This window comes from Salvia miltiorrhiza, chromosome 1 (assembly GCF_028751815.1).
Source record: "Salvia miltiorrhiza cultivar Shanhuang (shh) chromosome 1, IMPLAD_Smil_shh, whole genome shotgun sequence".
Lineage (NCBI taxonomy): Eukaryota > Viridiplantae > Streptophyta > Magnoliopsida > Lamiales > Lamiaceae > Salvia > Salvia miltiorrhiza.
The window spans coordinates 60,166,263-60,188,143 of NC_080387.1; the positions used below are offsets into that span (position 1 = coordinate 60,166,263).

Consider the following 21,881-nt stretch of genomic DNA (forward strand, 5'->3'; position numbering starts at 1 on the left):
TTTATTGGCATATATGTGATCATTTCCCAATATAAATATAGATTATATGCTTCTACGAAAATGTGTGGTTTAGTTGCGAAGTCTCGTTTGTGCCCAGATGCCCTTCTCGATACCTTTATCAAGTTAGAATAATAGATTTCCATTTATAAAATTATAAGAATAAAAGGAGGAGAAGAAAACAAATAATTGAGCATACTCGAAATATATAAGTGGGAAAAAAAGAGACTTGTTTTTGTATCCTTCCAATTTTGCTAATGCACCATAAGAGTCCGTAAATTGTGACAAAATTTGGGTGCCGCCGTCCCTATACAACCATTAGTTAATTGGGGATAATTAGGAGATTGATTAGAATTTTAATTAAAAGAAATCCGTAACTAGTGGCTAGTAATCCATAATTAATTCAGTAAATAATTTAATTAGATAAATTTATAACTTAATTAGGTTGCCCACATGGTGGGAGAACGTTTTATTTTTGTAGACGCAAAATCTTGCATGAGGTCAACCTAGGGGTGGCACGGTACGGTATACCTTATTAAATCGACCATACCTTATACCTTACATTTACCTCCGGTATGGAGAAAATTCATACATTTACCTTACCTTTACCTACGGTATACCTTAGTTCGGTATACCTTAAGTACGGTATGGAGAATATACAAAACCTTTACCGTACCTTTATTTCGGTATACCTTACCGAATTTCGGTATACCGTACTTTCACGGTATACCGCACTTTAACGGTATACCAAAATAATCGGTATTATCAAAATCGAAAAAATTCAATTGGTATACCGTACTTTATATTCGCATACTTGTATGCTTTCATGTAATATATAGTAAATTATATAAATGTTATAAGTTACATATAATTTATATGTTAGAAGTAATATTATTTATAATATAATACTAATATTAAAACTATGCTATTATATATGTAACTATTATAAGTTAGATGTATAATTTATTGTAAAACAATAATTTTAGCTATATATTATAACTATACTATAATATCAAAATAAATAATTTTATTTTATTGTATAACTTATACTATATACTATATTTTATTTGTTTTTGTATCATTTGATGATATTTATAAATTTATAAGTTATATAGTACTCCCTCCGTCCCGTTATTAATTGCACGTTTCTTTTCGGCACGGAGATTAAGGAGAAGCAAGTTAAGTGAATAAGGAGTGTGGTGTTTGTGATTAAGGAATTATTAATTGTTTCTAAAAATTTCAGCAAAGATCACAGCAAGATTAAGGAGAAGTATAACCCTTCCTTTCTCCTCCAACCTCCAAAATTCTGCCGCCGGAGGCCGGTGGCCGGAGTCGCCACCGCCAAGAACAGCTCCTGGCCGGATCAACCCATCTCCAATCACCAAAGACTAAGGCTCTAAAGCATCTCCAGAAATTCAGTAAAAACTTGAAGGAATTTTCAAAAATTATCTCAGCAAATTACCAAAACAATCACAAAATTACAAACCCACATCTGCATTTTCCACCCAAAATCAATAGATCGAAGAGTTTCCAGAACTTCTCCACTGCCTCTCTCAAATCCCACCTCCTCTCCGCATCCCACTCCAGCAACACATCCCGATTTTTTCACAGATTGGGAGGAGGCGGTGCCGCAGATCCGGAGGCGGCGCAGATTCGAAGCCCTAATTTTTGAAGATTAAAGGGGAGGTTGGAGGCGAGCGAACTGGAGGACGAAAGAGGAGGGCGGAGGCGGTGGGTGGAAGCGGCGTCGCCGCGCCCTCGCCTTCGTCTCTTCTTCCTCAGTACCGGCGACGATTTCAGATCGCCAACTCAAGCGACACAGTAGATCTCTGCGACACAACAGTGGAAAGACAATGGAGAATAGGGAAGGAAAATAAGGGTGAGGCGAAGGGCGCTCTTCGCCGCCGTTGCAACGAGTCCGGCGAGCAACCAGTGGAGGATGAGAGGCAGCGAGAAAGAGCAATCGGGAGAGAAAGATAGTGTGTTTTGTTTTTAATTAAAGTAAGTGTTATTAGGCTTTTAATTAGGTTTTAATTAACATTAAACACTCCCTTATTTTTTCCCAAAAAGGAAACGTGCCATCAATAACGGGACAACCCAAAAAGGAAAACGTGCCATTAATAATGGGACGGAGGGAGTATATACTATATACTATATAGATGTTATAAGTTATATCTAACTTATAATATAATATCAATATTAATTATAGCTATGCTATTATATACATAGATGTTACACGTCAGATGTATAATTTATTGTAGAATAATAATCTTAGTTATATAATATAGAATATTATATTATAACTGTTCAATAATCTTATATATATAATATAGAATATTATATTATAACTGTGTTATGATATCAATATAAATAATTCAGTTATATTAAATTATATAACTTACATACTGTATTATATTTTATTCACTTTTATATCGCTTGATGATATTTATATTCGCATACTTGTATGCATTCATGTAATATATAGTAAATTATATAGATGTTATAAGTTACTTATAATTTATATGTTAGACGTAGTTGGTGAAACGAGAAACCAACACCTAAACTAGAAAAGCAGTAAACGACACCGGATTTACGTGGTTCGGTCGAGAAGACCTACGTCCACGGGGTGTTGGGGGTTTTTTCACTATACTTCGAGAGAATTACATTTTGCAAGAGATGAAAGAGTAAAAATGAGATGATTCCCTTCTAACCCACTCCTAAGTCTCTATTTATAAGCATGTCAATAAGCCCTAGGGCCTCAAGCCCATTTACTAAGATAATTGGGCTTAAGCCCCCTTTAATACATTGACCTTGGTCTGAGTCGCCTATGCTTGCTTGACTACGCCGGAAGCTCTATTATTTCTCTTATTATCCCAAGTCTTCAATTAAACCTGCTCTGGTTAGCTTAATAATAATAACACTAATCATAAGCATAAATAGAAATGTTCTCATTATATAGTGCACAGCGCTGGTGCATATTTCAGTCCTCATCAGCTACTCCCCCCTGGTCTGGTTGAACCGGGTATTCTTCGTGTTCAGCCAGCCAAGTATTGTTAAAGCCAGTGCTGTGCTGTTTTCCTTAATCCCTGCAAATCATGAAGACATAAGAGTTTTAATATTGTAAGAAAGCAAAGATAAGCATTTTCCCCTTGACTTTGGAATTGTAGTTCCAAGTTAGATTTCCTTCTTGTTTGTTGAATGTTGACAAAGATAAATAATTTCCATTTCTTTGGGCGCATAAGAAGACCAGCGCTGAGAATACCCCATATTGAATACTTTGCATAGATAAGCAATATAAATGCTTTGTGTTGGATGAACCAGAAGACCGCTGCAAGAATACCCGAATAACATAGGAAGACCCGTGTCGAAGTTGAGAAATATGATACTCTGATCATGTGAGAAAACCCGTCATAAATATTTGTCGAGTCTGAACAATATACCCTGTTGTTGAGCGCATAAAAAATCCAGCGCGTGAGAAGACCAATAGATAACATTGGCACGCCCAAGAGGCGGCTTACTTCTCGCTGAACAGTGATTAGAATAGATCAAAACAACCCATAAAGCAGAGGCGCAAAATAGTGTAGCCCGTAGAGTAGAACAGAGAAATACCCCAGCCCGATCAGAGCAGAGAAATGCCTAGCCCGGTCAGAGCAGAGAAATACCTATCAGATCAGAGAAATTCCCATCAGAGCAGCTCGATCAGAGCAGAGAAATACCTATCAGATCAGAGAAATTCCCATCAGAGCAGCTCGGTCAGAGCAGAGAAATACCCCAGCCCGGTCAGAGCAGAGAAGTACCCCAGCCCGATCAGAGCAGAGAAATGCATATCAGATCAGAGAAATGCCCGTCATAGCAGAGAAATGTCTTTTCAGAGCAGAGAAACGTCCCTCAGAGCAGAGAATTGTCCCTCATAACAGAGAATTGTCCCTCAGAGCAGCCCGGTCAGAGCAGAGAAATGCCCTTTCAGAGCAGAGAACTGTCCCTCAGAGCAGAGAACTGTCCCTCAGAGCAGCCCGGTCAGAGCAGAGAAATGCCCTTTCAGAGCAGAGAAATGCGGCAGAGTATTGAAATCATGCCAGAGCATTGAAATCCCGACAGAGGATTGAAATCCCGGAAGAGCATTGAAATCCCGACAAAGGATTGAGATCCCGGTAGAGCATTGGAATCACGGACGGCGGCAGAGCATTGGGATCACGGACGGCGGCAGAGCATTGGGATCACGGACGGCGGCAGAGCATTGGGATCACAGACGGTGGTTGAGCATTGGGATCACGGACGGCGGCAGAGCATTGGGATCACGGACGGTGGTTGAGCATTGGGATCACGGACGGTGGCTGAGCATTGGGATCACGGACGGTGGCTGAGCATTGGGATCACTGCAGAACAGTGAAATCACGGTAGGGCAGTGAAATCACGGCAGAGCAGTGAACTCACGGTAGAGCGGTGAAATCACGGCAGAGCAGTGAAATCACAGTAGAGCAGTGAAATCACGGCAGAGCAGTGAAATCACGGCGGAGTATTCCTCAGCTGCTTCCCTCCTTTGTATGCATTCCTTTGCTGCTTCCCTCATTTGCTGCTTCCCATCCAAGCTTGAGCACTCTGCGCGGAGCATGGAAGACCCGGGGGGTGCAACCAACTTTCGCGGCTTACGATTAAATAGTAACCCTCTGCGCGGAGCATGGAAAACCCGGGGGGTGTGACCCAACTTTCACGGCTTACGATTAAATAGTAACCCTCTGCGCCGGGGGGTGTGACCCAACTTTCGCGGCTTACGATTAAATAGCTTCCCTCCCTCTGCGCGGAGCATGGAAGGCCCGGATGGCACAACCAACTTTCGCGGCTTACGAGCGCTTCCCTCTGATTTGCAGCGTGATTCCTCTGCTTTTCCCCTTGACTTGCTGAGGAGCAATTTTTGAATTTAAAAATTGGGGACTACGGGTATACACCCTACTCCCCCCTCTGGTGACATGTGCAATACTCTGTTATGAACATGTTAGGTGTGTGTGTTTGGTGCTCATGCTTGTGATGATTGTGAGAAAATTATCATAGCTACAATTCCCAAGTAACATAATTCAAGTTGCAATTCAAGCTCTAGCACATATGCAGAAGGTGTGCAGCTTCGTGTACTTAGTCAATTCATAATCCAGCCCTAGGCACATATGCAGAAGGTGTGCAGCTTCCAAGACATAATTATTATTGCATAAATCCCAGCACAGATCATATAAGTCATGATTTTGCCCAAGTAAAGAAGTAGAATATTTTCCAAATCCCTATCATGCTTACATGTTCCCATAAAATACCCTAAAATCATAATTAGTGATAAAGCATAATACTTCCCCATCATGCTCACATGCTTCCACGAGATAAAGTTCAGCGAAGTACCTGAATTACCACTTACAACTGGATTAGCTTTTCGTGTTATGGTGATTACCATGTTCAAGTTTTTTCCCAAAGCTGTTTATCATGTGCTGTAAGAACTCTTGAACAAGAATATTAGTAAAATATGAGAGCCCCTTGAGACAGGACTGCAAAGAGAATTAGAACCCTAGATTATATAATCCATTGCCACAACTTGATTCCCATATTCATATCCCGATGAATTCATTCAAATTTTCAAATCCCACCAAAGATCGTATAAATCATGCTTTTGCCCAAGTGATAAAATATCACATATCCCAATCATGCTCCTCCCATTGATAGAGTTCAGCGAAATACCTGAATTACCACTTACTAGTGGGTTACCCTGTTTTACATTATGGTATTTACCATAATTGTTCAAATCATTCCCCAAATTTGTTTATCCTGTGCTACAAAAATTCTTAAGCACATATATATTAGTAAAATATGAGAGCCCTTAGAGATAGGGCTGTAAATCGTCAGTTCTTCTAAATTAATATGTGGTAATTTCTTAGAAAAGAAATTGGTCATTGTCTAGCGGCAACAGTAACTTCAATTAATCGTGATCCATGTCAATCCCTAACTTAGAGAAATCATCACAAAACCAGAGCAAGAATCTAGAGAGAAGTCATATTGAAATCAGTCGTGCATTTGCAAATAGTCCATGTAGCATTTTCAACAATGTTTAAAACATGATTCCCAAATTCAACAGCAATTAGAACCAACATAATTCGTCCCCCAAACTGATAGATCTGCATAAACTCCGAATAAACCACATTGTCAACACCCCAACCCATTAAACCAATGAAGCGAATGTTATGCCGATAAACAAAGCTGACTGAAAATGAATTAACATGTCCACATAATTTTTGCCCCGCAAAAGCTAAAACAAGTGTGAAAATTGACTTAAGCTCCGTTAAATCTCAACAAAACATGCCCAGACGATGACACCCTAAGCAACTCCTCAAAACCTTGAGGTTGAATTATCAATTAACAAATAATCAGTCGAATGAAAACAAAGACAATCCCACAAAATCCTTGCTCCACATACTTCAGGCAAGTAAGCCCGCACATAATAACTGAATGTACCATTCCCAAACTTGAAATCAAATCAACTGGAAAGTTAAGATCCACTACAAATTCATCAAAATTTAGTACGACGTGATAAGAGATTCAAGCATACAGAACGAGGCAAGTCAACCCCTGTTGGCCTAAAGCACATGAGCCGAGAACTTAACCTCTCCTTGTAAATTTCCCCATGATATGGCAGTAGCTAAAATCAATAGTGGCATAGCTCAATCCCCACCTACACCCATCACAGTAGATTCACCCATCCTGAAGTGGTTGTCGGTTGATAGTGCTTCACTAGACCTCCCTAATAGCACCCTTAAGCCCTCAAGGCTGCCTTGCTTGATATGGTGGTATTAATCCTTGCACCACAATTCAAACAAAATCACAAGTAGATTGTAGGTAAAATGAGCAGAAATTAATGGAGACATGGAAGTAATCGAGAAAGCCTCTATCCCAACTAAGTCAGTTTAAACAATCAAGATAAATATATCAGGATCCCCCTTAAAGCATAAAGGCATCAAATACTTAACAGATAGCAAACTTAGCTTGGTTTGGGAACAACAGACTGTTACTGCCAGAGGAGCTATAGAGGAGATGGCCCTTGGTTCGGACTCTTGATTGATCTTCACACTACTCGCCGTGTAATCTTGCCCGTCAACAGTCAGCTGCCGCCTCAAGCGTCATCAAGGCAAGCGCTAATTCAAACTCGCAATGAGTATTCGTTGGTAATTCGCTAGGAAATACAAGGAAACACAAAGAAACATTATAATTTATCATAATCTAATCGAAACTATTGGAAATACGTATTGATTAAGGAAATAGGGGGTTTTCCCCTCTGCCCGTGGCCCATAAGCCCCTCTGGCTCGTTAAATCAATGGGCGCGCCGGCGAGGTGGGCTGGTTTGACGGAGCTACGTCTCAAAAGGAGAAACGACGCCGGGAAAGGCTGGTCATCGGCCTCGCCGGACCCGCAGCTGAGAAACTGTGGATGGTCTGTGCGGTTGTCCTGCGGCCGAAGCCGGAACATAGACAGGGCCCTCCTCTGCCCTGCGCTGGACTTGGTCTGGCTTCTTCCCGGCGACGAGAGCTTCGGTGCAGGGTTCTGGTGTGCGGAGCTCCTGCGCGGCGGTGACGGGCGGCCACAAGGCGACTCCCACCGGAGTTGGAACAGCCGCTTGTCGACCCCAGATCTGACAAACTGAAGCAACCGCAATGTGCACCACGGCGGCGGCGTTTCCGGGCGGAGCACCGCTGGCCTTGAGGCGATGGCATCGCCGGAGATTTCCAGGATGGCGGAGGTTGAATCAAAGGAAGGAAATAGCTTGGATCAGAGAAATATGTTGATTCCCACAAATCGGTTTTAGAAACGTATCTCCCAATTTCTTGTAAGATTTTTGAGATAGGGATAGACTAATTGAAGCCAACATGAATCCTCAATTTCCCCAAATTTTTTTATGAACAGTAACCGCAATTCCCCAATTTCTTCGATAAACAGTACCCGATGAACCATAACTTCGATAAAGAGTACCCGATGAACAGTAACTTCGATGATCAGTACCGATGAACAGTAACTTCGATGATCAGTACCGATGATCAGTACCGATGAACAGTAACTTCGATGATCAGTACCGATGAACAGTACTTCGATGAACAACCAATCTCACGCCTTAGCTCGATTTTCCCACAGACGGCGCCAGTTGGTGAAACGAGAAACCAACACCTAAACTAGAAAAGCAGTAAACGACACCGGATTTACGTGGTTCGGTCGAGAAGACCTACGTCCACGGGGTGTTGGGGGTTTTTCACTATACTTGGAGAGAATTACATTTTACAAGAGATGAAAGAGTAAAAATGAGATGATTCCCTTCTAACCCACTCCTAAGTCTCTATTTATAAGCATGTCAATAAGCCCTAGGGCCTCAAGCCCATTTACTAAGATAATTGGGCTTAAGCCCCCTTTAATACATTGACCTTGGTCTAAGTCGCCTATGCTTGCTTGACTACGCCGGAAGCTCTATTATTTCTCTTATTATCCCAAGTCTTCAATTAAACCTGCTCTGGTTAGCTTAATAATAATAACACTAATCATAAGCATAAATAGAAATGTTCTCATTATATAGTGCACAGCGCTGGTGCATATTTCAGTCCTCATCAGACGTAATATTATTTATAATATAATACTAATATTATAACTATGCTATTATATATGTAACTATTATAAGCTAGATGTATAATCTATTGTAAAACAATAATTTTAGTTATATATTATAACTATACTATAATATCAAAATAAACAATTTTATTTTATTGTATGACTTATACTATATACTATATTTTATTTATTTTTGTATCATTTGATGATATTTATAAATTCATGTACAATTGTATGTATTCACATAATATAGATTATATACATTATTTTATAAAATTTATAAATATTTTTAAAAATATAAACATAAAAATAAATATTATATATTTTAAAACTATAGATTTTGATACGATATATACCGCGATTTTCGGTATACCAATATATACGGACAACTGCGGTATATCAGAATAAGGTATTGTACCTTATTACCGGTATATACCGAATATTAAGGTATACCAGAATAAGGTATGATACCGCATCACCGTTATATGCAGTAATATTCGGTATACCAGTAATATGGTATCATACCGTATTCCAGTATATACCTTTAATACGGTATTTATTAATTTTTTTGGTATATACCGCGGTATCGGTATACACCGGTATACCCCGGTATTTGAAAAATGCATACCTTTACCTTACCGTAAATCTTCGGTACGGTATCATACCTTACCAAAAAAACCGGTATACCTTAAATTCGGTATTTTGCGGTATTTTACGGTACGGTATGACCGGTATACCGAGTTTTCGGTATATTTTTCCAGCCCTAGGTCAACCTCATCGTATGAGGCGGGTTTGACCCGTTTTTGACCCGACCCGCGCTCATTAATATATATCGCAGTTTTTAACAAATCAGTGAGCTGGTGCAATGGAAGAGGCGCCTACTTTTTCCTTTATTCCATGAGGCGCAGGGTTCGAAACCCTTTACACCCAATTTTTTTCCCTTTCTTTTTTTAACGTTTTTTAGGTTTTATTTTGCTGGTTTTATTTCCTTTTTTCTTCTTTTTGTTTTTACGTTTTTTTCATGTTTCATGTTTCCTGGTTTTTTTTTGTAGTATTTTTTTAAATATATTCTTTTTCAGTTTTTTTTTCTTTTTAGCATTTTTTTTACTGCTTTTCTTTTGCGTTTTTTTTACTATTTTTATTTTGCATTTTTTATGTATTTTGATTTTTTTCTTTCTTTCAGTATTTTCTTTAATTTTCATTTATTTTTAATTTTTAGTTTTTCTTTTGTATTTTTTATATATTTTTGTGAAAAATGTAATATTTTTAAAATATTACATTTCTTCATAACAATAATATAATTACTTTTTATGACGACAATAATTACTTGAACAAATAACTAAAAGTATAAGTTCTCGTGAGTAAAAATAACAATTATTGTAAACAAATATTTCAAAATTATTACATTTGTTTATGATAATTGTTTATTTTATTTATTAGAACTTGTGCTTTTAATTATTTGGTTAAGTAGTTATTATAGTAAGAAAAAGTAATTATTGATATGAATAAAAGTAGTGCTTATTTTTACTCATTCGAACTTAAATTTTTAGTTATTTAATCAAGTAAAAATATTGTCATAAAAAAGTAACCATTGATATGGTGAAAGGTAACGTTTTAAAAATACTATATTTCTTCACAATAATGTTTATTAGGGTTCATGATTTAGTGTACATAGTTTAGGGTTTAGGATTTATACTTTATATTAAAAATAACATTTCAAAAATGTTCCATTTAATCATGTCAATAATTTTTTTTCTCATTATAATAACAATAGTTATTTTAGATAACGTAGAAATAAATAATAGAATGGCGAAAAAATAATCAATAAATTATTCAAGTAATCATTGTCGTAAAGAAAAGTAAATATTGATATGAAGAAATGTAATTTTTCTAAATTATTAGATAAAAAAGGTAATGTTTCGAAAACATTATTTTTCTTCATGTTGATTATTACTTTTCATCATAACAATATTTACTTTGATTTGAAATAATGTAGAAATAAATAATTTTATTTATTTGGTGAAATAATTATTTTCTTGAAAAATAATATTATTTTTATTCGCGAGAACTTGTACTTTTAATTATTTTGTCAAGTAATTAAGCATTGTCATAAGAAAAAGTAATTATTGATATGTATAATACTTTAAATTGAATAAAGGTAAATACTTATATTAACATTAGTATATATTTGTGAGAACAAATGTATATTTTATGGTTATTAAAAATAAATATTCATAATATGATTTAGCGTTCAGGGTTTCGAGTTTAGAAAATATAATATTTTATATTGAATGAAAGTAGATATTTATATTAACATAAGTATACATTTGTTAGCACAAATGTATATCTTATGCGTATTAAAAGTAAATATTCTTATTAGAGTTTAGGATTTAGTGTTCAAGGTTTAATGTTCAGGGTTTATGGTTTAGTGTTCAGGGTTTAAGGTTTAGAAAATATAATAAACGAAGATAAATATTTATATTAACATAAGTATATATTTGTGCCAATAAATGTACATTTTGTATTTATTTAGGGTTTAGTATTCAAGGTTTAGGGTTTAATATTCAGTGTTTAGATAATTACAAAATATAGAATGACAGGAAATACTTATAGAAACATAAGTATACATTTGTACAAAGAAGTGTATATACTAGCCTAAATAAAAGTAAATATTTCTGTTAGGGTTTAGCATTCAAGGGTTAGGGTTTAGTATTCATTAGTTACGGTTTAGTATTCAAGGTTTAGGATTTAATATTCACTATTTAGGATTTAGTATTCAGTGTTCATGTAATTACAAAATATAGAATGACAGGAAATACCTATAGAAACATAAATATACATTTGTACAGAGAAATGTATATGTTAGACTACATAAAAGTAAATATTTCCATTAGGGTTTAGCATTCAAGGATTAGGGTTTAGTATTCATTATTTAAAGTTTAGTATTCAAGGTTTAGGGTTTAGTATTCAGTGTTCAGGTAATTACAAAATATAGAATGACTGGAAATACTTATAGAAACATAAGTATACATTTGTACAAAGAAATGTATATGTTAGACTAAAAAAAAGTAAATATTTCCATTAGGGTTTAATATTCATTATTTAGGGTTTAGTATTCAAGGTTTAGGATTTAGTATTCACTATTTAGGGTTTAGTATTCAGTGTTCAGGTAATTACAAAATATAGAATGACATGAAATACTTATAGAAACATAAGTATACATTTGTACAAAGAAATGTATATGTTATAAAAATAAAATGCAATAAATAAAACGCTTTACCAAATTAATTATTATTATAATAAAAAATAACCATTGATATGATAAAAATGGGGAAAAAAATACAGTATAAATGTAATACCAGGAAAAAAAATGCAATAAGAAACACAAAAAACACTAATGCAAAAAGAAAAACAGAAAAAATGAAAAGGAAAAAAAAAACAAAAAAAAACAAAAGGGAAAGAAAAGGAAAAATAACCATTGATATGATAAAAATGGGGAAAAAAATACAGTATAAATGTAATACCAGGACAAAAAAATGCAATCAGAAACACAAAAAACACTAATGCAAAAAGAAAAACAGAAAAAATGAAAAGGAAAAAAAAAACAAAAAAAACAAAAGGGAAAGAAAAGGGAAAAAAACGCAAGAAATGGCAGTTGGGCGTTTAGAACTCAATACCAAAGGGTTGAAAGTGGAATTGCTTACCCACTACACCAGCGTTTAATTTCAACATTTCTATATCAATTTATTATATTTATCCTCTTTTGCGCCCAACCCATGCCCAGACCCAACCTGACCCGCGCCTAGACCCGACCCGTCTCATGGTATGAGGTCAACCTCACCCAAGACCAACTCATTTGTAGAGTAGTTAAGCAATTTATTTGTTTTCGAGAAGTTATTTAAGTTGTAGGAGAAGAGCCTTGTGAGGATTTTTATTTTCTTCATCTTTTTTCAAATGGATAAAGATTGGCTAGACACACCTCATGTTATGTGTGAAAAAACTTAATATAAACAATAATTTTTTTTTAAAAAATATGGGACCTAAGACTACTCCCAACGGTGACATTGTGGGAGAGTCATGCTAATAGGACAAAACAAGTTGGATAAAAAAATAATTGGAAAGTCACAAAAATTGCGTGACCTGGGGGATCTGCCGCCCCAAGTCATGCTTCTCTATTTTTTCTCTTTCCTTGCCACTTGTCAAATTTTAACTGGTGGATTAAATATTTGGATAAACAAAATTTTATAATGGTTTATCTTTATAAAAAATATATTAAAATTATATTAAAATTTTTCTTATTTTTAGCTCTATAAATAGAGCCTAATTTCACTATATTTTCACACCAAACAAAAACTCTCTTTCTCTCAATTTCACTATATTTCACGTATTGTACTTTCATATATTTAATTTCAGTTGTGTGTTTAATTCTTGTAATCTTCCTTTGTGATTGAGTTAAATATCAATTATAATATATGACAATGTTTAATTATAAAATAATTACAATTTTTTTTTAAAAAATATTTTATTTATTAAATATAATAAATAAATATTTAATTTTAATTTATATTTTATTTTAGATATTAAGATAATTTAAAAATAAAGTGAAAAGAAAAAATATATAGATTGGGTTGGTGTCACCATTGTGAGTAAAAATTATGTTAGGTTGTGGGTTGTGTAGGTGGATGAGAGAGAAATGAATATTTTATTAAAAAGTGAAGTAAGGTTGGGTTGGATGAGTGTCACGACTGTGGGTAGTCTAATATAAATACTACCTCCGTCCTACTTAACCGTGCCGGAAAGAATCAAACCAAATGAAATGAAGCGGAAAGAATAGTATTTTAGAAATCCAATGAACTCGTAGATATTGTGGAAAATCTTTTTTAAACTCAACAAATCAAATCATCTTAGTAGTATCTCTCTCATTGTCCCTTTTAAGATTATCCAACAATAGACGCTGACATCCATAAAGCTTAAGGAGCATGGATTCCTCAATCAAAGATTTGCATAACTAAAGCTAAACCTCTTTCGGCAAGCATATACACCAAGAATAGTTGACATTCCAACTGATTAATTGTGGAATAGCATTTTAATCCATTCCAAACAGAATTGTACTAAAAATTCGAACTACATTTATCAATCAAACAGATAAAAAATGTACTACTAGTAATGTTCTAATTTAGAGAAAAGGAAACTTTAGCGAGTGCATACTACAAAAGCACTTTCACAACCACACTTACTCAAGCTCAGAATTGCTTGGTAAAATACAGACAATTACATATAGCAAAATTAATAGCAATTGACATGCTTACTTAACAAACAAAAGGAAAGAACTAGAGAGCAAGTCAGGTGCAACAGCTAAAAACCACACAGAAACCATGATTAAAACCAGTGGACGAGATACGAGATGGAAATAAACAACAGATTGTAGAGAAATGAGAAGGAACAAAACTTAGAATCAGAAGCCCCAAAGACAATACACCAAGGAAGAACAAAAAGAAATATAGCAAGAGAGGTCCACAACTATATGATTAATGGCTCCAAATAAAGATAAAACTAACCAATATCTTAGAAATTCCAACAAAAATATCTTCATCTCATATCAAAGTCACTTTTTAACAAACTAACAAAAGCACAAAATTTTAAGAATCCCAAGATTCGATTCTAGACAATAGCATTGGCAGCGCTGGCAATCCTAGGCCAAAGATCAGCGCATTCCTTACCGATAGGACCAGTAATGGCAGAGCCTACAAAATAAAAAATATCAAAAAATTAGCATGTGTAGCAAATTTTTAGAAATAAAATTATGGAACATTTAAATGGATCATTACCTTTCATCTCACCCTTGGGATTGACAATAACCCCAGCATTGTCTGCAGTTGTAAAAGGCAAAGGATTAGTTAAAAATTAATAAAACAAAATACAAGATCAAAAGTATAGCAATAATTCAAATTCTTTAAGAATAGGCTTGTAATAAGTAGGTTTAAGGGCCTCAAAATGCTAGGTATTACATAAAACTCAAGGCTAAAACCCATAGTCTAAGAGCTGAATAAAGATGTTTGCAAAAGCCAACTCCTAAGCACATGGGTTATATCATGAACTCAAGCCAGAAATCTACCTGGTAGATCACAACAATAATTTATACTTCAAATATGAAAATGCTATGCATTTTTTTCATATTATATGAAAGAGGGGTAATATACTACAAAAATGAATTATCATTTTCTTTCCCAAAAATGAATTCTCATTTCTATTTTTAGTAATTATACCCCACACAACTAACTTACAACAAAAGTGGGACCCTTAATTCAACTCACTCACATTCACCAATTTCCCAAAGCCTGTGCCATTCTCAAATGAAAATGCATTTTGAGAGTATTAAATCTCATGAATATTTCATAATTCTGATGTAAAACTAATTTTGCAAAATACTACTTTGAATCTATCTTCATAAAGTTTGAGATACTAAATCAGCTAAATAGTCAGCAAGTAGACAGGAACTTGACATAAGATGATTCACCGGTTAAATCATTCACATATCTAAGAAACAAAACATGAAATGACTACTTCACATGGACCATGGTTAGCTAAGATAAAAGGCAATTCTAAAGGACCTCCAAAACCATACCATATCTACAATTACCCATAAGCCATAACTACCCAAAGCAAAGTTCAACAAAAACATTACAAATATTAACTCAAGTAAAAATCTCACTACCACAGCAATCACATGAAAAACTAAGTAAATGATAACCTTAATTAAACAAAGATAAACCAATAAATCAGATCTAATTCATACTAGTAAAGTAAGAGGCGAAAATTGACCTTCGAAATACATGAAAACACCGTCCTTTCGGCGCCAGGGCTTGCGCTGGCGGACGATGACGGCGGGCATGACCTTCTTACGTAGATCAGGTTTCCCCTTCTTAACGGTGGCCATGACCATGTCGCCGACGCAGGCAGACGGGAGCCTGTTGAGGCGACCCTTGATTCCCTTCACCTGATATAATGTACAGGTTCTTCGCGCCGGTGTTGTCGGCACAGTTCACCGTCGCCGCCACCGGCAGACCCAGCGACATCCTGAACTTATTACCCGCCGTTCCTCCGCGTCCTGGTAGATAAGAAAAAAAAGATCACATCAAACGCGACAATGACTTGGAATAAGATACGAAATCTGTGAGAGGGAATTGGATCATACCTCGCTTCGACATTTTCGCGTCTAAACCTCACCTCCTCCTGGTATAGAAATGAAAGCGGAAGAGAGAGACGGAGAGGCGCTAGGGTTTTAAATGGCTGGTTGGAAGCTTTCAAGTTCTAGGAGTGAGCGTAGTGTGGGCTAGGGTTTTCATGAAGCATGGGCTGCATATTAATCAGTCAAGCCCAGTACTTATTCCTATAAACGAGCCAAGCCCATCACCAATGCCTTTATCTTCGATGAGACCAAAAAAAATGTTTCTAGTTTATACTACAATCAGTTACTCCCTCCGTCCATGATTCAGTGCCCCATTTAGGTGTGGGCACGGAAACTAAAAAAGCTGAAAAAGGTGTTGTGGTGAAATATAAGAGTAGTTGACTAAAGTGATAAAGGTAGTTGACTAAAGTGATAAAGTGTAGTAAATATAGAATATAAAAGTGAAAAAGGTGTTTGAAGGTGGGTCCATTAGTGGCAAAGAGTAGTAAATATAGAAAAAGTAGGAGAGTAAAAGGGTACAAAAAGCAAAACAGGGCATTCAATTGTGGACATTTTTTAAAGGCCAAACAGGGCACTGAATCATGGACGGAGGGAGTATATAGTACACTGTGATTCTTTTCTATTTTTATTTTTTTTTTTACTTGGGAGAGTTGGGGAGGAATAACAATGAGATTTGAACTCGGGATCATTGTTCACACATAAAAAATACAGGAAATCACATTGCTTGGTATTCCATAGAGGATTCTTTTCTATTCTTGAAAAGAATCTTATAAACTACACTCTCACCCACCATACTTTACATTACTGTGTTGAAAAGATTGAGCCATACCGATTATTGTATTGACTTTCAATTATCTCCAAAATGTTAATTAACAGAAAATAAAGTTCTAAATAATAGTTGAATTAATTTAATGCTAGCAATTGCAGCGAGAACATGAAAGCAATGTCCCGCAGCTCAACATTCCTCGGCTCCCCAGTCCTCCTCCCGCCGCCGGCCGCCACTGTCAGCCGCCGCACAGTAAAAATGTCGGGCACCACCAACCCCATCACAACCCTGACCAGACTCCTGTGGGGCCAATCCCTACCCCCCAACCTCCTGGTGTCGACCGCCCGGTCCGCCTGGTCCGGCGCCTGGCACCTCATGATGTCCCAGCTCGCGCCGTCCGACTCCGGCGGCCGCTACACCCGCCCCACCTCCCCCTTCCGCCTGGCCGACCCCTCCTCCCTCCCCCGCCACACCCTCCACCTCTACGTGGGCCTCCCCTGCCCCTGGGCCCACCGCACCCTCATCGTCCGCGCCCTCAAAGGCCTCCACGCCGCCGTCCCCGTCTCCGTGGCCGCCCCCGGCGCCGACGGTTTATGGGAATTTTCGGCCGCCGCCGCTGAGACGGGCGTGGTGGCCCCAGGTTTGGATAGGGCGAATGGGTGCAGAACTCTAAAGGAGGTGTACAATCTGCGGCGCGGCGGGTACGGCGGCAGGTCGACGGTGCCGATGCTGTGGGACGGCAGTAGCAAGGAGGTGGTTTGCAATGAGAGCTACGATATCATCGAGTTGTTTAATTCCGGGTTGAACGACGTGGCCCGGAATCCGGATTTGGATCTTGCTCCTCCGGCCTTGAAGAAAGAGATTGATCGGTGGAACAAGATTATCTATCCCAGCGTCAACAATGGAGTTTATAGGTAGGTGGATCACTACAACTAGCTACTTCATTTTATTTCCAAAGTCAATTCATGGTGTGTGGTGTGCAGGTGTGGATTCGCTCAGAGCCAAGAAGCGTATGACATTGCAGCAAATGAGTTGTTCAGTACATTGGAGATGGTGGAGGAGCATTTGGGAGGCAACAGATACCTGTGTGGGGACACACTTACTCTTGCAGATGTGTGTCTCTTCACCACGTTGATCAGATTCGACCTCGTTTACAACGTGCTCTTCAAGTGCACCAAGAAGAAGCTTGTCGAGTATCAAAACCTCCATGGATACATGAGGGACATTTACCAGGTACATTTCTAAGTTGTAACTAACAAGAGTTTGAGTTTGAGTTTGAGATTGTTATGTAATGTGGTTGAACAGATTAGTGGAGTTGCAGAAACCTGCAATTTTGGAGCAATAATGGATGGATACTATAAAACCCTCTTCCCGCTGAATCCCAGCAGCATTCGACCTGCCATTCCTGCAGCATGTGAACGTCAAGCGCTAGCCAAGCCTCATGACAGAGACTTGTTATAGCAAATTACCTCATTTTCTGCACTCTGTATATGCTTACTGAAGAGATTCTTGTATTCTGTGTTTCTAGACAGGTGCACTCAACTGAATCAATAAGTTTGAGTTACTTCTCTTCATGTTTATATCAATTCAATAATATTTTGTTTGATTATGTTTGTATTAATTCATTTAATCGAGAATTGGTCTGGGTTATGCTCTTAAAAAAATGGTGATCAGAAGTCTATGCTCTCAAAAAAAAAAAAAAAAATGGTGGTCAGAGGTCTCCACTTCCACTGGTATCTCCACTAAATTTGAAATCATAACATCAATTAAAATGGTAGCAAAGGAAAATGGATGTTAAGAAAATCCTGCAATTTGAATCAGAAAAATCGACATATCTTTGAAGGACAATCTTCGTGGATCTTCACTTTGTAAAGCAAAAGGGGATTCGAGAAAGACAGATGTTTTATCTTCAGAATGCACTCAACTTACTCAAGCACAAAAAATTGTTGAGCAAGTAGATTTGCACCAGCGCCTGCAGTGCAAGTGAAGGAAGATCAATACTCAAATCATAAGAGAACATAATCAGTTTCAACAACCAAAATGCCACTTGTTAAGAACAGAGTATAGTGAAGCCAAAAAGGAAGAAAGAAGCTCTTTGTTTCTTCTAAATGATGCTCTGTGCTCTCAGTATGTGTTCCATGGTCATCCCCACCATCCCTCTCCTCCAGTTGATAGCTATCAGCTGTGCCATTGCAAGAAGTAACCAGTGGTGTTTTGTGTAAAGGTAACTCAGAATTAGACTGGGGATCATTTGCTCCAGTTAAAGAACTTAACTACAGTTCACCAGCACCACGATCATCTGTAGCAGAAGATTTACTCGGTACATCAATGGTTGGAGTTGGATGCACATCCATGGTTGAAGGGCTCACACTATTCTGATCTGATCTTAAATTTAGAAAGCACTGGCAAATTTCTTACATAATACTCATCACGGAAAAGTTTGGGTCCAAAATGTTATATGATCTGAGGCATTTATCCTCCACCAATTGTAGAACTGTTTCAAGACTAGGCATGATATGGCAATCAGGCCTTACATGAGCCAAGTTGCAGCTTAAGGAAATTTTCACCTCCCCCAAAGGCGAGGAAGCAATCTCTAGGTTAGAAGCAAATTGACTTGACACCAGTTTAAGCTCACCATTTGTTCTTGCTTCATGTGGAATGTCAGTTCCCTCGTTTATTTCATTTTCACTTAGGGATGGTAAATCCGAGGGCTCAAGATAAGACAGTTCACTAGTACCATTCTGATCAGATGCACCTCCTTTGATAGATGGCTCTGTAAATTATTTCCAGAGATACTGACGGTGAATATTAAACTATAACTTCTGCAGAAGTTTCTTACATAGTGACAGAGCAGTAGTTCATTATGTTGCTTGAAGGGAATGGAAGGTTACTAAAAATGTAATTGGGCATGTAGATAAGTCCTAATCTAGGACCCTTAAAACATAATACTGAGAGCTACACAACAACACTCCTTCACATTTAGCACATAAAAGGAAAAATCAGAATCTAGAAAGTACTGGAACATAATCAACCAGGACTCTCTGGAAACTAATACCAAGACCCTAATGCAGCAAGATTACAAATGAAAACTAATAAATAGCTACATGCATTGCTTTAATAGTTCAAACAAGAAACTAAAACTGAGAATTTCTGGGGGCTCATAGGATAGATTTTCATTTTCATGATCCAATGTGAGTTTAAAAGTAACAAGAAAGACATTCAGCTGAGACAAGAACCTTGATCGAGATACTAATGAGAGTTTAAAAGTAAAAAAAAAAAAGCAAGATCTGGAACCATATTTGCACTCAGCCACAGAGGAAATGCCAACCTGGATCAATGACAGCAATAGGAAGCACGGACTGTGGCATGTCATCTGTAACAGGCCCTTCTTTAGGAATAATCAATGGAAAATTTGAAACACGCTTCTGTTTGGGAACCGGAACACTACCACGTACAATCTTCCACTGTTTATTACAAGTAGCCTGGGGAGAACTATGAGGCAATGAACTCTTTTCCCCAGTTGATGTTTGAGGACATAGTAATTGATTTCCTCTGTCTCTGAGCTTCGCAGCATGAGAAGGACTTGTGACGCTATTAGGCTGCCAGGGGTCACATACCTCGCGGGCAACCAAGGATTCAGGAAAAATAGGTTGCTTTCTTTTTATCTTACTAAGTAACTGAGGATCAGTGCTTTCGTTTTCAGCACTGGGCTGAGGTGATGCCACCAAGCCTTGAGATGCATTTACCTCTGAGGGACATGAATTAGGTAGTTCAGTTGGTTCATCTTTACGGATGACCAGGGGCATTGTAGGACCACTAGCAGTAGCTGCAGCAGAGGAGGTGCTTTGACCATCTTGGTATCTACGTCGCACCCTTTTTAAAGGCCGTATCAACTCTTCAGCTGCCTGAGCTCATTCCTCCAACCTCTTCTATTTTGGATCAGCCAGTTCTGACAAAATTGTGGTGCTATATCTTCTCTACAAGCAACACATGCAAATGGAAGCAATCCTCACGAACAAGGAGTAGTAAGGAGCAAGTGAGTCCATAATGTTCAAACCAACACTCCATCTTTCATAACTTAAGTACTATGACATTAGAAGATAATGCTAGTCAACAGATACTAAGAATGCAAATGCAACATGCTAAATCAGATATGTACTGATAAAAGCCTCACCATATGACACTACTATTCATAAGGAGTTATCAAAGCTAAGCATATATGGAATATATGCATAAACATTAAGACATAATTGCGCACACGTTTATACCAGGACAAGGAAAATAGGATTACAAACATATTTCATATTCGCGTGTTACTAGTTAAGAACATCAACTACAAACTATGACACAAAAGGCCATGATAAAATTTCCCTAATAAGTCAAACGAAATTCACTTTCAATGCTATTCATATGCAACCAGTGCAATTAATGATTGCAGCAGATTTTGAAAGCTGTAACAAACAAATGAGGCCTTCTTTCTTAATCAGCCATCATCTATGAAACTCTTTCACTCAAACAAGCTCTTAAACTCATCTAGGATTTAGCTTGGTAAAAATTCAACAACAGCTTTTCAAGCTTAGAGGCGATAGAATTTCCTCTCTCAGGAAAATCGTGTAAGCACTGGGTCTAATATATAACAACTTCATTGGAGACTCAAATTGATCAATACGACAAAATACCGCTGTTAATAACTTTGTTAATTTTTACCCACCTATAAGAACAACTGGAACATGAATTAGGGTATTATTGAACATAATACTAATGAAACATGGCTACCCATGCAACAAAATCACTCCACCTTCCGCAATGAAGGATAACAATACTAATCGTAGGCAAAACAAAAGCACGTGGGAAATGAGAATTTCTCCGCAACACAAACACGCAAAAAGAGAGGAGACGAATGGATTCAAATGTACTGCATAAACCCATAAACCCTAATTACACACACAAAGTGAAACGGGATTTAAAAATGTAATAAAAAGTGAACAAAAAAGGTTATTGCCAGGAACTGTACGGCCACAAAATTTCAAATGTGCACACCATATGCAAGAGAAATTCTTTACAACTTAAATTAAAGAATCGTAAAGGGGGAAAATTCTTCTCACTGTCACTTAGAATTTAGAAACAGCTGCCATGACTGTTGAGTGTGAGTTTGAGAGGGAAAAGATGGAAAGTGATACAGTAATAAAAAGGGAAAATAGTCAATATTCGTCTCTCTAATTGGTAGTTGTTCTTTCACCTTTTCTTTTCTTTTCTTTTCTTTTCTTTTCTTTCTTTTTTTTGGGAAAATGATATTTGCAAACTCATCAA

The 21,881-nt window shown here is 37.1% G+C and overlaps 3 protein-coding genes across 4 annotated transcripts; 1 reads left to right on the top strand and 2 right to left on the bottom strand.

Moving 5' to 3' along the window:
- Positions 1 to 14,115: 14,115 nt before the first annotated feature.
- Positions 14,116 to 15,839, bottom strand: LOC131000145 (60S ribosomal protein L23-like). Its single transcript, XM_057925926.1, is given in 5 exon segments — positions 14,116 to 14,360; positions 14,445 to 14,486; positions 15,439 to 15,613; positions 15,615 to 15,724; positions 15,812 to 15,839. Coding segments are annotated over 5 exon segments (423 nt in total). The 5' UTR covers positions 15,825 to 15,839; the 3' UTR covers positions 14,116 to 14,277.
- A 760-nt stretch (positions 15,840 to 16,599) lies between these two features.
- LOC131000094 (uncharacterized) lies at positions 16,600 to 18,180 on the top strand. The gene is made up of 3 exons (XM_057925864.1): positions 16,600 to 17,485; positions 17,555 to 17,804; positions 17,877 to 18,180. The coding sequence occupies exons 1-3, from the start codon at positions 16,740 to 16,742 to the stop codon at positions 18,030 to 18,032; spliced, it is 1,152 nt and encodes a 383-aa protein (XP_057781847.1). The 5' UTR covers positions 16,600 to 16,739; the 3' UTR covers positions 18,033 to 18,180.
- Positions 18,181 to 18,528: 348 nt separating this feature from the next.
- On the bottom strand, positions 18,529 to 21,840 carry LOC131000113 (probable inactive histone-lysine N-methyltransferase SUVR2). Of its 2 annotated transcripts, none has more exons than XM_057925884.1 (2): positions 19,900 to 21,840; positions 18,529 to 19,344 (listed from the first exon to the last, which is right to left on the bottom strand). In XM_057925884.1, exons 1-2 carry the CDS (start codon positions 20,375 to 20,377, stop codon positions 18,986 to 18,988), a joined length of 837 nt encoding a protein of 278 aa, XP_057781867.1. In that variant the 5' UTR covers positions 20,378 to 21,840; the 3' UTR covers positions 18,529 to 18,985. The 2 variants fall into 2 exon arrangements, with proteins under 2 accessions (XP_057781867.1, XP_057781873.1); XM_057925890.1 differs by having other exon boundaries at positions 18,529 to 18,870; positions 19,900 to 21,835.
- Between the last annotated feature and the right edge of the window lie 41 nt (positions 21,841 to 21,881).

Excerpts from the sequence above, each read along its gene's own strand:
- LOC131000094 (XM_057925864.1), top strand. The coding sequence starts at position 16,740 with ATGAAAGCAATGTCCCGCAGCTCAACATTCCTCGGCTCCCCAGTCCTC. Across the intron at positions 17,486-17,554 it reads GTCAACAATGGAGTTTATAG|GTGTGGATTCGCTCAGAGCC; the intron begins GTAGGTGGATCA and ends TGTGGTGTGCAG. Across the intron at positions 17,805-17,876 it reads ACATGAGGGACATTTACCAG|ATTAGTGGAGTTGCAGAAAC; the intron begins GTACATTTCTAA and ends GTGGTTGAACAG.
- LOC131000113 (XM_057925884.1), bottom strand. The coding sequence starts at position 20,377 with ATGCCCCTGGTCATCCGTAAAGATGAACCAACTGAACTACCTAATTCA. Across the intron at positions 19,345-19,899 it reads TATTGCTGTCATTGATCCAG|AGCCATCTATCAAAGGAGGT; the intron begins GTTGGCATTTCC and ends AATAATTTACAG.